A 14,925-nucleotide genomic window follows, 5' to 3' on the forward strand; every position below is an offset into this window, starting at 1 on the left:
TTTCAGTTACATGCATCTTGCAGGGAAAACCTTCTCTTTAAAATGGAAGCATGGCGGCTTTTAGTAGTTCTCAAAGCCGAATAGTTGAGTATATCCTGATGTTTATTTTCTCTTCCATCTTGATGATGAACTAATGACAGAATGTGTAAGTCTAGGAGCATTGCTTTTTCATTTCATAAGCAGTTGTACTTTCTAAAAATTACATTTATTACATTGCAGATTTAATATTACTCCTTTGATATTGGCAATTGATAAGTACACCCGAGACTGGCAATAATTTGTGAGGCTTTATAATCATTGAGCTTCAGAGAAGTAGTCAATAAATATTTGTCCCATTATTTATTTTTTCATAATTCTGTCAATAGCAATGACTGACTGCTTTTTATTATATATTCTGGTGTATTAAACTATTCTAAACATAAATTGCATGTTAAAAACTATGCGGACAGTTAAAGAAGGTTTTCTCAGACTAAGGAGCGTATTACGATGTCGGTCGGAGTTGCCCCCGACCGACATGTCTCGGGCCCGACCTCCGGTCAGTGGTTCCGACTGCCTGATTTTGGCGCATTCCCAGATTTACTAACAACAATAAACCTGGGAATGTGCCAAAATGCTACACCTTCCCAGGGGAGGCACAAGGAGAATGTGTTTATTTCTCTTTGTTTCCATTCCTGCACAAAAACAATCCAGCCTGCAATGCAGGCACCATGCACCATAGTAGATATGGTGCATTCCTGTCCTCTCCACTTGATGCAGTGCAGCACGTTGTCTTATTGTGTTGCGCTATGTCAAATGTTAGTAAATCTGTGCAAGAGTCTTAAGGGTGCAGTACTGAATCTCAATATATTATAGAGCATCCGAAGTAGTGTTTATGCAGGTCTGACATTTTTACTCCATTTTAGGGCAATCAACAACTGTCCCTTTAATTGCACAGTATTTTTAATTTTCAGTGCTATGGGATTTATTTAAAATCTCTAATGAGTTGAAGTAATTCCTTTTTTGTGTTTCTTTAAGGGCACGATGGAAACCACTCTTTGCTTTGGCAGATGCTGGTGGTGGGATCCTCCCTCGATACAGCTGGCTTACAGTTTGTTTGGCCAGCGTGAGAGAAATGTTCTTTTGAAAAGAGCTGTACTTTTCACAGGAGAATGTTTTATTTTATTGTATGACACAGTAATATAGTTCATGAAAAACATAAAATATTTCAAGGAAAAGTGCCATCAGGTATGGAACACCCTACCCCATCAGTGGTTATGAGTTGCAAACCTGCTACTTGGGTAAAATGTGACATATGTCTTGCTGTAAATAAGCGACTCAGGCCAGATGTAACAAAAAGTCAGTTTGCGATTTCCTAATTGCTACATTTTGCGATTCACAATTAGGAAATCGCAAACCGCTATGTACAACAGTGTCTCAGACACTATTCGCGATTCCAAATGGATCGTAAATGGACCAGCTCACAATTTGCGACCCTTAGGGAATGGCTATAATCACAGGGATGGCGGCCTGCTAAGGTCAGCAGACCACCATGTCTGTGATTGTTTTTTAAATAAAGCAATATCATTTTTTTAATGCAACCCATTTTCCTTGAAGGAAAATGGGATGTGTTACAAAAATAAAAATGTTAAGTTTTCTTTTTATTTTTTAAGAGTAGGCAGTGGTCCATGAGACCACTGCCTGCTCTGAAATCTTTTTTGCACCACCATTCACAAAGGGGAAGGGGTCCCTCGGAGACCCTTTCCCAGTTGCTAATGGTTATCACCAACTTGAAGTTGGTGGCAACTGCAAATGTTTTGCGACCACATTTCTGGTTGTAAAACATTCCTACATACCAGTGCAACTCGCTATTAGGAAGGAATGCCCTTAACACGCCCCTTCCTAATAGCCATTCGCAAACCCTATTTGGGATTCAGTAATAGATTACTTAATCGTAAAAAGGGTTTGGTGGATCAGAAAATTCTTTGAATCTGGCCATTTGCAAACAGAAAAATACCTCTCACATCTGGCCCATAGGGCCTGGTGACGGAAGCCCTTTACGGTTGCACAGCCCGAGATTTGCATGCTAGGCTTTCCAATTGGGATATGTGTGCACTTGTGTTTTCACGTTCCTTTGACTGGTGCTGTGTGATGTTGATTTGGATGCAAATCTTTAGATAGCCATTGCTTGAAATAATTTATCATAAATACTACTACAAACAAAAAAAAACCTCAAGGATTCCATATTTTTGATTACAAAAATAGGAGATGGAGCGGTCATTAATTAACAAGCAAAGTAGCAAAACACTGCTGATGTTAAAAACATTTCAGAAGCCATCCATACAACCTATATAGAACCTGTTAATAATATGCAGTTTGGTGCAATGAAAATCCCTGGCATCACATGCTGTAATTACACCGGGGCAAATGGTCAAGAGGAAACAGGTGCATTTGTGTAAACAGTCTGTGCCATTTGATCTTGGTCTTTAAATGAACAGCAAATGTGACGAGATGAGACCAATATCAACAGCCCTGTTAACAGAAAAGCTAGTAGCTACTCAAAACGCCCCCAAACAGGCACGGAATAACAGGGTGAGACTGGAAATAGGCCTGAAACGTCCTGAACTGGTACTACTGGGGGAACTGCTAAAATACTACATCAGAGTTCTGAAGTCGCCCGAAAACACCTTGAAGCATTCGTTAAAAACCATTTTTGGGGAAAAGGGCTCCCCATGGCAAGCCAAGGTGGAACTAGCTATTGATCTTCTGAAGATCGAGGGGCGGAATCTGCACTTACACGAAATCCCATATTCCGCCTGGGCAAAAGCCGTCAAGCGCCAAGTCCAGTCTATTTCCTTTGAGCTAGACCTTTCCTCGCTCCGGCCCAACCCGCTAACGTTGGCCTTGGACAAGTCCTACACTCCCGGTAAACCTCAGCCATACTTACAAGACTCATTCACAATCGAAGCAAGACAAAAAATTCTGTTCATGCGCCTCTTGGCCCTCAGGATAACGGACTTCAACCCACGTTGGGCACGCTCGGACGGAGCCACTGCCTGCCGACTTTGCAACTATCGCAGAGAATCCTGGCTACACTTGCTATGTTGCTGCACTAAGCTGGCCAGTGACCGACAGCGATTGCTACGTCCGGCACTACGTATCTTGGGTGACAGAACTTGCAGAGAGGCCTCGGATTGGTGTTTCTCTGAAACTACAACATGTCTATTAGCCAGGATAGGCAAGTACATCCATCAAGTTAAAATGGCACTCGAAAACCAACTAAAGGACACCATCCCGAAGAGCCCTGTGACCCGCCGCCCTAAAAGTTGGTAACCCACAGATAACACAGGGAGTCGCCGAAAAGCTGGGGCCGACTCAGGGGCCGATAAAGTCCACAGTGCAACTGAGGAAGTTGAACTTTTACACGCCTTCCAGACTCTAGTAAGCGAGGTCCCATGATGACTCTAAAAACTTTAATTCTTTTTAATAATAATAATGTATAGTACCAGTGATCATAGTCAGTTTCGAGACCACATAGCTGCACCAATGGTCCCTGACCGGTGTAGGTCGAGCAGGGGGGGGGGGCGTATTTTACTGTATTTTATTGTATTTTATTTGAACCAACCTGCATTTTTATACACTGTAATGATGTTAAGTAATCGCACAGTTCATCAATAACTTACTACTCAAAACGCGAACACATTTGTGAAGTGTTCTTTCAGAATAAAAAAAAATAAAAAAAAGAGTTCCTGATGCAGTAACTAAAATAAGGCAAGTGGAAGGCTACAAGTAATAGGGGGCTGCTCCATGGGAGTGAACAACCGATGAAAAGGAGGGACAAACAAGAATAATTAACCACTTGGAAACAAGAATTTTTAATCCTGTCACCGCCCCACTCAAAGCCCCCGATACAATCATGCATTGTCACCCAATCCACCAGAGGTTCCATGGCAAGTGAGAACAGTAGCAGCCATAGATGACATCCCTGCTGAGTACCCCAGCAGAAAGGGGCTGGGACAGTACACCAATGTGGGATTGTGGAAAGCAGTTTCATTTATATTCTAGTTTAGCTGTGATAAGTTCATATCATATTGCATCTGTGACTGTTTTCTTTAATTTGTTCTTGAGGCACAAAAGTGGTTGTTCTGCCTTCAAAAGTTTCTGAACTTTATTCTTCTTCAGCTCAGCAATCATGGATAATGCTTTGTCTCTGGCTACGGGCATTAAGGCATTCCCGAAAACCTTTGGAGAGCTCACTTAAATTGGGGTTTAGAAGCCATCTGGTATTTAGTCTCCACACCAAGCTTTTCAGTGTCTCTAAATGTATAGACAATCTTATTGGGGCGTGGCCTAACAGCCCACAAGCATGTATTTTAGCTTTTGACATCTTATGCGCACGTGTCATAGGAATGATAAAATGGGCAATATGGGAGAACGAAAAATATACTCTTGAACAGGTCAAAACTGGTTCTTAATAACTTGGTCTCACCATGTTGCATTACCGCTTACATTTTGCATATGTCCATCTCCAATTACTGCGTTAAGCCCATCCCTTGAGGTTATTTGTGGACCAAGTTTAGGGAGAAATTTCTTGCTAACGATCTTAAGATACCTCCTCTCCATTTTAGTTATTAACCTAACAGAAAATAGGACATGTTTGCCTCTTTCATTACTTCTGCATTGAATTAGATTGCTTCTCCTACTAAAAGAATAATCAGAAGACACTCCAGCTCTGTGCTGTAGTTCTCCAAAGCACTGGCTGATGCCAAAGCAGAACCCAAGATGGGAATTCAAGTGAAGTCAGTGTAACATTGCTGAATATAAATAACTCTATACGATAAAGGACAAGATATACAAGAGTATTAGTCAGAAACTTTACACTCCAAACCTTCAGTACAGAAAAAACAATGATAAAGGCCCAGATTTATTAAGATTTTGCGTCTGGGTTGCGCCAGTTTTGACACACAGCCCCACGCAAAATAGGTGTTCTGATTTACAATGCCACACAAATGAAGATGTGTGGTTTTCTGTTGGATTTGATCCCAAAAGTATTGCAAGGCAGTGCATGGAAGGATACCTTCCTACACAAAGACTGTTCTTGCCATAAAGCAAGCACCTTTGAATCATTTCAAAAGGGTGCCTCATTTGGAACTAGGCACTACGAGAGAGCAGAACTGCACCATATCTTAGTAGATATGGCACATTTCTTCTCTCTCCCTTTAATGCAACGCAGCAACTTCCTTCACTGCATTGCGTCAAAGTTTAGTACATCTACCCCAACATCTGTAAGGCACTTGGGGGCTTATTTACAAGCCCCTTTTGCCGCTGATGCGTCACTTTTAATATGGGGAAAATGACATACCGGCAACACACGGGGCTTGTAAATAAGCCTCTTTTTTGTGTATGTAGATGGTAGGTCAATAGCTCAGATTTACCCAAAAGGCAGCGAGTGCTGTACAGGATCAAAGATAAGCATAAAGTCAACGAGAGATAGGCGAGGTAGCTCGATTGTGGATGGTTATTGTATTGTGATGTGTTGCTCTTCAAAGAGGTGAGTCTTCAACACTTTCCTAAATTGCAGCAGCGTTATTCGGGTCCTGATGGATTTCAGCATAGTTAAGGATGTTCCTTATTTTGCAGCCAGCATAGAAAGGTCCTCACTGTTTCCTTTGTGTGAATGAAAACCTTTCTTTGTTTTTCGTAGCTGAAATGGGTTATTCATTTATGAACATGAGTTTTGCTCAGATTCTGGTGGTTGCTTGTGCCATATTCACTATCACAATCTTCGCCTTTCGTACAGCTGAAGAAAAAGCTGGAGGCTGTTGCATATTCTTTGGGCCATCTCTTCAAGAGTTTTTTTAAAGCAGTATATTGGAACTATCTGGTGAAGCTTAAACGTCTTGAAAACTAGAACTTGTTTTTAGTCAATCCCTCTCAACTGATTACCTAAATAGTATCTTAGTGCGTGCACTGACACTTTCAATATAATAAGTGCAAAGAAACGCCAGTTGTGGCCTGCATGGCTCAAGGGTGTGTGGAGGGGGGGGCAAATTGTGAGTTGCGGGGAACCGCGCGGGGGTCGTGATTGCGAGGGGGAGCACAATTAAAAATATATATATATAAAAAATCACTTACCTTGCAGCTGGGTCCCACGTTTCTGCTCCTGCTCCGACTTCAGGAACAGGAAGCCAGGCTCCCTCCCCTAAGCCAATCACAATGCTGCAATGCAGAGTTGTGATTGGTCTGAGCACCGTGACATGGCGCTTAGCCAGGGGCTGCAGGGGTGGGCATGCTCTCCAAGCAGACTGTAATGCAGCCTGCATGGAGAAGTGGGAAAGTGTGCATGACCCAGAGGGCCGACCAAACAGTCATTGCGCACTTAGGAGTGGGCAAATCACTCCTCCCCTGCCCCGTCCATATGCAGGGCAGCCCTGCCCACCCGCAAAGGAAATATAAAATGATAATGATAATGACTGAAAGTTATTATCATTTTATGTTTTTGCTTCTAGCACCGCTTGAAAGCAGTAGGGCGACGCTCCTCTGCTATAGCGGAGGAGCCACCACTGAAGAACTCTTTATCAAGAAAAGCACTTTACAAATGCAAAATAGTGGCGAAAAGGATGGAGGAGGGTTTGCTAGATTTGCATGGCAACCATAATCACATCACACTAGTGCCTGAGTATCCCATCAAAATTTTTTATCTCATCTTTACCCATCTAAACACCAGTCTTAGAAAGGGAGTCATACTCTTCATTGAGAGCTGTCCACACCATATCATCCAGTAGAGTGCTAGACTGTCCACTGAAATCAGACTTGCGCTCCATGACGGCATCCTCCACCCAGGTTGTATAAAACAGCAGGCACAGTTTAAAGTGTGCCTAGTACAAGTTGCACTGATGGAACGGCATTCCATGTCATTTTCAATTATTCTAAATCAGAATATGGAACATTGCAACTAGATATGAGGGACATGCATGTCAGAAATTGGTTTATGCAACTATGCTTAGCTTAAAGAATGTCTAAAAAAAAGCACTTCAGATTGCAAGCTATCTGTTAAGGATTTTCCTATAACTTACACTGTGCGCAGGCCACTCGGAATCATTGAGTGGTAGTTTTGGGTGGAGTGGTGCTAGCTGATCTACTACTCCAAGGAAAAATAAGTGAGTCTTAGGAAGAGATGGATTTCACATTTTCGGACACTGGTCCCGGTACCACAGGAAAAGGTGACAGAGCCTGACAAAGTACGTGATCACTGTGAGTGGGGGACTGATTTATGTAGCAAGAATGCAAAATGATTGGTGCTGGGGAGGGCAGGCGTGTTGGTGGAGTCAATATTGTGAAGTGGTTTATTGAGCCATGTACATGAGCAACATTCGAACCAAAGATGGTCAGAAATTAGGGTCCACTTTCTCCCAGCTTACGAGTCAGTGGGGAGAATTGATGGCATGAGAATACAATGGAGAGTTGTAATGTGGAAAACCGAGATTATTTCCATTTCTGCAGTGAGATAAATTGATTATTTTTTATATTGGGGTACTTAATTATTAAAGCCTACAGATGAAATAATGGGTCTTGCCACCAAGTGGAAAGGTCTTATTTCAGGGACATCATTTTCTCAACGCTTATTTAAAGCGGTCGTAGAGGAATAAACTAGCGCCTGCACGCTGGCAATATGACAACCCAAGGAAATGTGAGCATCAGATAATCATGGGCAGTGTACTACCGAGTAAAGATCATTTAGACAAATGTGTTTGATAAGAACTGACTGAATTCAAGGTAAAGCAGTGAAGTGATGTACAAAAGATGCGTTAATGCAAGAAGCAGTCACAACAGGTTTACCAGAACAACATTTTATTGTTAAAGAGAATTTAATCTGAAACTGTAGGCAAAAAGTGTTGAGGCTTAGAAAAATAGCAACAAAATATTTATAAACACCAGGGTACGTGGAAAACACATTCCGTAAACAAAAAAGAGCAGCATGTTTCTGTACAAAAAGTTTTTTTAAACAGTCTAGACAAATATAAGAGTTAAAGATAGAAACTTTGGTTACTCTATTTTGCAGTGCAGTTTACAGAGGAGTAAAACATTTAAAGGAGACAAACTTCTATTGCCATATTAATGATATAAAACGTTAACTTATTTTGTAAGCAATAAAAACAGCAATATAGGTATTCTGGGCACTTTTAGGTCTATGTAGTAAGGTGTGAGTTTCCTGAAGTTACTGTTGCCAGCACATCCTAGTTATTATATTGCCAACTGGTCAACAGTGTTAGTGTCTAGTCCAGTGATGAAACATTCGGTTTCATCGATAGACATCTGACGTATTTCATTCCTTTGTATTCGTAAATAAACAGCAAGCCAGCAACTCCTTGTTTACAGCAAACATGCTGAATCTAACCACAAACACAAACCCAATAGGTTGGATAAAGTGCTGCCATCCCCGGAACACAAATGTTTGGAAGGCGAAAAGGATGCATAGTCACTAACCGTGGCGGGAAGAGGAACAGTGACACAGCCCATCAGCTGCCAAATATCAGAAATTTAGCAGGACTGCCACATAATTGTGCAAAATACAAAGCAAAATGCTTTTTGATTATCTTAACTTTTTAATGGGAGGAAGGGGTGCTCATTTAACAAAAGACAAACGCTGTCAAGCTATGCCAGAGCAAGTTTGCCTGTTACTGACAGTGGTAATAACATGAGCTGTATTTCCTATGAAATAACACATATTAGCATCAACAGAGCCAGGTTCCTAGACAAACCTCGGATGAATTCATCGCCACCTAAGGCCTGCGAATGGTACTTCCTCAATAAGACTATGACATGAAATAACTGTAAGAAAGCTGTGATACTGAACTGTGTAACAAACCCTAGTTCTACTCCTGTTTATGATTTCTGTACTATCCGAAGATGGCCTGCAGTACACAACATAGAGCCGCCAGTCCTTGTACTGCCCATTATATACAATAATGTATAGCCTTGGCATAGGTCGGTAACTTCGGGAGCAGGAGACATCCAGATCCTTTGTAGCCCTGGGCAAGCATGGCCTTTCTATTGTGTTGCATAATCCACAAATCGACACTCACCTTGTGGTGCAAATACTGCTCAGACAATAGTAGGGTATAGGATGATCTGCATACTTAATCAAATAAGTATATTGGTATATTCAGTGTTAAAATATTTCAAAACATTAGGCTTAGTCTTGAAGTACATGTACCAATTGCATAAAAATAAATGGGAAAAAATTATATGACACACCGTTCCACTGTTTTCCGACAGAATTCTTTGGCTAATGCTTAGGATGCTTTTGGGATTATGCATCGCAAAGCTTTCTTCTCTGTTGTGAATGTGCCTTTCTGGAGCTGTGATGATGAAACACCATCACAAATTAACCATTTTACTTCTGGCTATGATGCTGTAAAAGCATTCCTGATGAGTTGGCCTTACTTAATGCTGAATGCTCTCACTTTGCATGGGCACTAGAGCACCACAGATGTTGAACCTCAACGCTGCGTAACACGTGTGTGCTGCAGTTCATTAGGAGTTTTCAAATCCTCACAGGATACGTCAAACTTTTTTACTGATGCACGCTGCTGTCCAAAAAAGACTCCTAGAATCAATAACATGTTTAACATGCTACCATGGTTGATAAAGCCAAGTACCATTTATATATATATACATATATATTGCATTTCTTCCCATGGACAAAAACATTAACATCAACGACAATTTTCGGAGTGAAAACATATCCGTAGACAACTTATAATAAAAAAATGTAAAGCTGCTGCAAAGAAAACTAGCAGGCTTTTGAGATATATTTTCCATCATACACATCACAACCTTCCAAGGCTTAAGGCAAAATGTCCACCTTGTTCATTTCCTAAAAAACGATGTGCTTCTGGATGTTTTAAGAATTTGTAGAAGCCCCACTCATTTAAAAATATTTCTTTTTTACATATGTGCTCTGAATGAAAAACGGTAGATAAACGTTTCTGACAAATAATTTAAAGTACGTCTCAACTTTGATGTATTTGGGCTGGTAAAGTGCTGGCTGGATCTCCAGTACAGAGAAGAGGCCCTTGTTTTTAAGCCACTTGATGTCACAGAACATGGCGAGAATGCTGGGTGGCGCTGCAAACGTAAAACCACGCATCCGACCAATCCTCATTGCTCCGGGTGCAAAGTCCTGCCCATACAATGGAGGATTCTGGGAGATGCCTTTCACTGTAGCTCTGTTGCATTCTGCAATAAGCACTACTGAAGGGTCAGTCAATTTGTTCACCAAAATGTCTCCAATTCTAGGCTCACAAGACTAACAATTCCCAACACTGTGTTTCTTTGTCTGCAGATATTGTGTTGAGGATAATATGTTTCTGGTCATACTGCGTACCTCCTGTAATGTGAAAAACAAAAGAAAACATTTAAATATGTTTGATCACAAAAGTGTAACAAGATAAGTGCGTGTTGCTTATCATATGTGAAGAAATAATCACTGTACTTTAAAAGGCACACACAGAAAGGGGAAATGACAAACAAAATAATTTAATTAGCAAGCCTACTGAAAACACTTCCACGTGTCTGATCAGTTTTTTTGCACGACTTCCTACAAATGATAATAATGTGATTTCTACTGTACATGTTTAATCACAGGTAGATATAAAACTGCCAGACGTTGTTGGTGCAAAACTTTTGCAAAGCAGGTATACAGAATGAATTGTAACCTTTTTTTCATTACTCGACTGGTCAAAGAAAAAGGATTACTTTTTATTGTGTATGGAACTCACTCCCCCCTGAAGACCAACGATTGTGGAACTGAAGTTGTGCTATAGTTGCAAATCAACCCTATTTCGACACCTGGATTTGGCTTCAGCTCTAGGAAACCTGGCTTCTATCAACCATCAGAGAAGGTCCTGTCTAACCTTGAAGTAAGTTTGTGGGCTAGGTGGACTTGAAAGTGACTCTCGTGATTCCACTGCTGACCAGTGGATCAAAGTAGATGCAAGTATTTCATTCATATATAAATTTCAAAGGAAACTAAAGAGCTTTTTGCAGGCTTGCAACTCTTTAGTGTATAACGGATTCCAGAAGAGCTGTGTAGTGAAGGCCTTCTATATAAATATTTCTTTTAGAGCTGTGATGAGCAAGGACTCCTGAGCAGGAACAAAAGAAGGCTTCTACCGATTGATCAAGAAAAGAGCTGTCAAAGACTTTAGGACAGGTGTATCACTGATCACCAAAGTAATGTTACCTAAAGCCAACCATCTATATCTATATCTCTCTCTCTCTCTCTTATATATATATATATATATATATATATATATATATATATATATATATTCACTGGGAAAAAAACAAAGGTTACAGGGATGTTATAGATGGGTTCATATGTCACTCATACAAAACTATAGAAATTCAGCAGTTAGAGCGAATTATAAATTACGCCCCCGCAATGCACTGCTTAGGACCTCAAATATTACATCACTCATGATGGTCAGTGATATCACTGATCACATCGCTGATCACATCTCAAATGACATTACTAATAACATCATCCAGTGATTGTGAGTGTTTTCTAAAATGTTAGAGGAGTGTTAAACATATATGCTAAGGTACTACAAAAATGAAATTACTATACTTTGTGTTCTTCTAATGAGTGATACTATTTCTAACATATATTATGTGAGTGGCTGTGTGACCGTGTGTATCTGTGTGTGAGTCTGTATAGATGTATGAGTGGGTGTATAGGTGAATAAGAGGGTGTGTAAGGACCTGTATGGGTGGTTATATGGGTGTGTGAGTACCTGTATGGGTGTGGGAGTGTCTGTGTGACTGGCTGTACTGGTGAGTGAGTGTGTGAGTGGCTGTATGGATGAATAAGTGAGTGTGTGAGTACCTGTATGGGTCAATAGGTGTGTGTGAGTAACTATGGTGAGTGGCTGTAGGGGTGAGTGAGTGGGAACGTACGCGAGTGGTCCTATGGAGGAGTGAGTGGGGGTGTGAGTACCGGCATTGGTGAATGTGTGGCTGTATGTGTCTGTGAGTGGATATGTGAGTGGCTTTATCAGTGACTAAGTGGCTGTATGGGTGTGTGACAAAGTGGCGGCTGTATGAGGGACTTAGTGGTTATTTGAGTGGGTGTTTGGTTAACTGATTGGCTGTGTGAGTTGCTGTATTGGAGAGTGAGTGTCTATGTGAGTGGATGTATGGGTGAGTGAATGCATGTATGGGTGAGTGAATGCATGTGTGAGTGTGTGAATGAGTGTGAATGAGTGGCTCTGAGAGGCTGTATGGGTGAGTGGGTGTGTGAGTGTTTGTATGGGTGAATAAGTGGTTGTGTGAGCAGCTGTATGGTTGAGCGCGTGGTTGTGTGCCTGACTGTATGGGCGAGTGAGTGGCTGTGTGAGTAGGTTTATGGATGAGTGGTTGTATGGGTTTGTGAGTGGGCGTATGAATGGTTGTGTGTGAATGGATGTGTGAGTGGTTCTGTAGATTATGTCATCAGTGATGTTATCTGAGATAACATTAGTGATGTCATTGACCATGATATGAGTGATGTAATATGTGAGGTCAAAAGCAGTGCACTGCAGGGAACTAGAACTGCTGTATTTCTATGATCTGTACGAGTGAAGTATGAGCCTAACTAAAACTTCTCCATAACCTTTGTTTTTTTCAATTAATTTCTAAGATTTTTTAAATTCTATTTTCCGACTATAACGTCCCTGTAAGAAAACAAGTTACTTACCTGTAACTTTGGTTCCCCAGTATTGGTAACTTTCATAGATTCCCATGCTTTTGTATCATTCCCCGTCGTCGGAATGGGAGTCTCGGTAACAAAAAATAACGTAGCAGTAGGAATAAAAGAGAAAGAAAAAGGCCTAGGCCTCATTTCCTTTTGTAGCCTATCACCCTCTTTTTGTAAAAGAGACCAAACTCTAGGCGTCAGCCAATCAGATGTGCCTCACCCCTTAGAACCCTCCAGAAGGAACCTCAGAGCCTCAGATTTTCGTAGCCGTTGTATGTCCGACACCATATCTGCTAAAGGCTGAGCTTTCCTTGGGGAGGTGGGTGGGCGCATGGGAATCTATGAAAGTTACCAATACTGGGGAACCAAAGTTACAGGTAAGTAACTTGTTTTCTTGCCCCAGTATTGGAACTTTCATAGATTCCCATGCTTTTGTATCAGAATAGCAAGCAGTTAGACCCACAAATACATTTTGTATAATAATAATAATAATAATAATACATTGCAACAGTCAATACGATACAAGAAATACAACTGTGCAATCAACGGAAGGTGGGAAGAAGGGAAAGCTCACCAATCACTGGAAGAGGTTCCTTAGGACAGCCTGGACCACAGCCGCATCGTCTTGCTGTAAAGACTCCAAGCAGTAATGCTTAGTAAAGGTGTGCACGTTGCTCCAGGTAGCAGCCCTGCAAATGTCTTTAATTTGCACCCCCGCAAAGAGGGCCGTTGAAGATGCCACTGATCTCGTTGAATAAGCACGAATCCTGCCAGCCAGAGGTTGTCCTGCTGCAGCGTGGCAATGAAGAATGGCACCTGTAATCCATCTTGCGATTCACCGGCTCGTTTAAGTGAAAGTCCGATGGTACTTTGGGAATGAATTTTGGGTTCATTCTCAAGATAACGGTGTTTCTCTTGAATTGTAAGAATGGCTCCTGGATGGTGAGGGCCTGTAACTCTCCAACTCTCCTAGCTGATGTAAGGGCCAAGAGGAGAGCCAACTTCCAAGCTAGGAATTTCAAGTCAGAACGATGAATCGGCTCAAATGGAGCTTTCATGAGCTGAGAAAGGACTAAATTTAAATGCCAAGTTGGTGGCGGAGGCCTCACTGGTGGGTATATTCTGAACAAGCCTTTAAGAAATTGTTTGACTATCCTGGACGACCATAATGAAGGTCCAGATCCAGACCTCCTGTACCTCGAAATGGCCGCTAAATGAACTTTAATTGATGAATGAGCCAGATTTGATTTAGCCAGTGACAACAGATAAGGCAGAAGTTGATGAGGCTTTGAAGTAAAAGGGTCTATCTTTTCCTTCCTACACCAAACACAAAACCTTTTCCATTTCAATCTGTAAGTTTTGTTTGTAGAAGGGGCTCTTGCTTGGGAGAGAACGTCTTTGATCTTACTGGAAAGGGGAAGATTCATGAACTCTCGCTGCTCAGGAGCCATGCTGTCAGGTGTAATAACTGTGGATCTGGATGCCAAACTTGTCCTTCGGACATTGTGAGAAGATCCGGAATATCCTCCAGCGGCAAAGGAGGAACTAGCGACATCAGATGGAGTTCTGTGTACCAGAATTGTCTTGGCCAAGCCGGGGCTACCAGCTCATTCTGCATGGCTCGATCTTCATCTTCCTGATGAGGCGCGGGATCAGAGGAATGGGAGGAAAAGCGTAAACAAATGTCCTCGACCAGGCTATCGAAAGGGCATTCCCTAACGACCCTTGGTGGTGACATCTGCTGGCGTAAGACCGGCATTTCTTGTTGGTCGGTGTGGCAAAGAGATCCACTTCCGGTCTGCCCCATTTGCGGAAGAGCTGTTCCAAAACCTGCTGGTTTAACTCCCACTCGTGGCTTACTGAAGATGACCTGCTCAGTTTGTCTGCGTGTTCGTTAAGCACTCCTGGTAAGTGCTCTGCTTTTAGTGAGATTTCGTGATGAATTGCCCATTCCCAGATCTGCTGCGCTTCCTGCGATAATAGAAGAGATCTGGTTCCTCCCTCCTTGTTCACATAATGCATGGCCGTGGTGTTGTCCGTCCTGACCAGCACTCGTGAACCTTGAAGTCGCGGAAGGAAGGCTTGTAGAGCCAGTCTGATTGCTCTTAACTCCAAAAGGTTGATGTGGAGCTTCTGCTCGCGAGGAGACCAATGGCCGCTGACATGCAGATCTTGCATCAAAGCTCCCCAACCCTCCAATGATGCAT

At 41.9% G+C, this 14,925-nt stretch overlaps 1 protein-coding gene across 3 annotated transcripts in view; it reads right to left on the reverse strand.

The window, feature by feature from the left end:
• Nucleotides 1-7,810: 7,810 nt before the first annotated feature.
• CRYBG1 (crystallin beta-gamma domain containing 1) overlaps nt 7,811-14,925 on the reverse strand; it is a 1,049,447-nt gene continuing 1,042,332 nt past the window's right edge. For all 3 annotated transcript variants that reach the window (XM_078648430.1, XM_078648432.1, XM_078648431.1), the window contains one exon: nt 7,811-10,369. In XM_078648430.1, coding sequence (XP_078504556.1) covers nt 10,281-10,369 — 89 coding nt within the window. In that variant the 3' untranslated portion in view covers nt 7,811-10,280. The remainder of the gene's footprint in view (nt 10,370-14,925) is intronic.

This window comes from Lissotriton helveticus, chromosome 6, assembly GCF_964261635.1.
Source record: "Lissotriton helveticus chromosome 6, aLisHel1.1, whole genome shotgun sequence".
Lineage (NCBI taxonomy): Eukaryota > Metazoa > Chordata > Amphibia > Caudata > Salamandridae > Lissotriton > Lissotriton helveticus.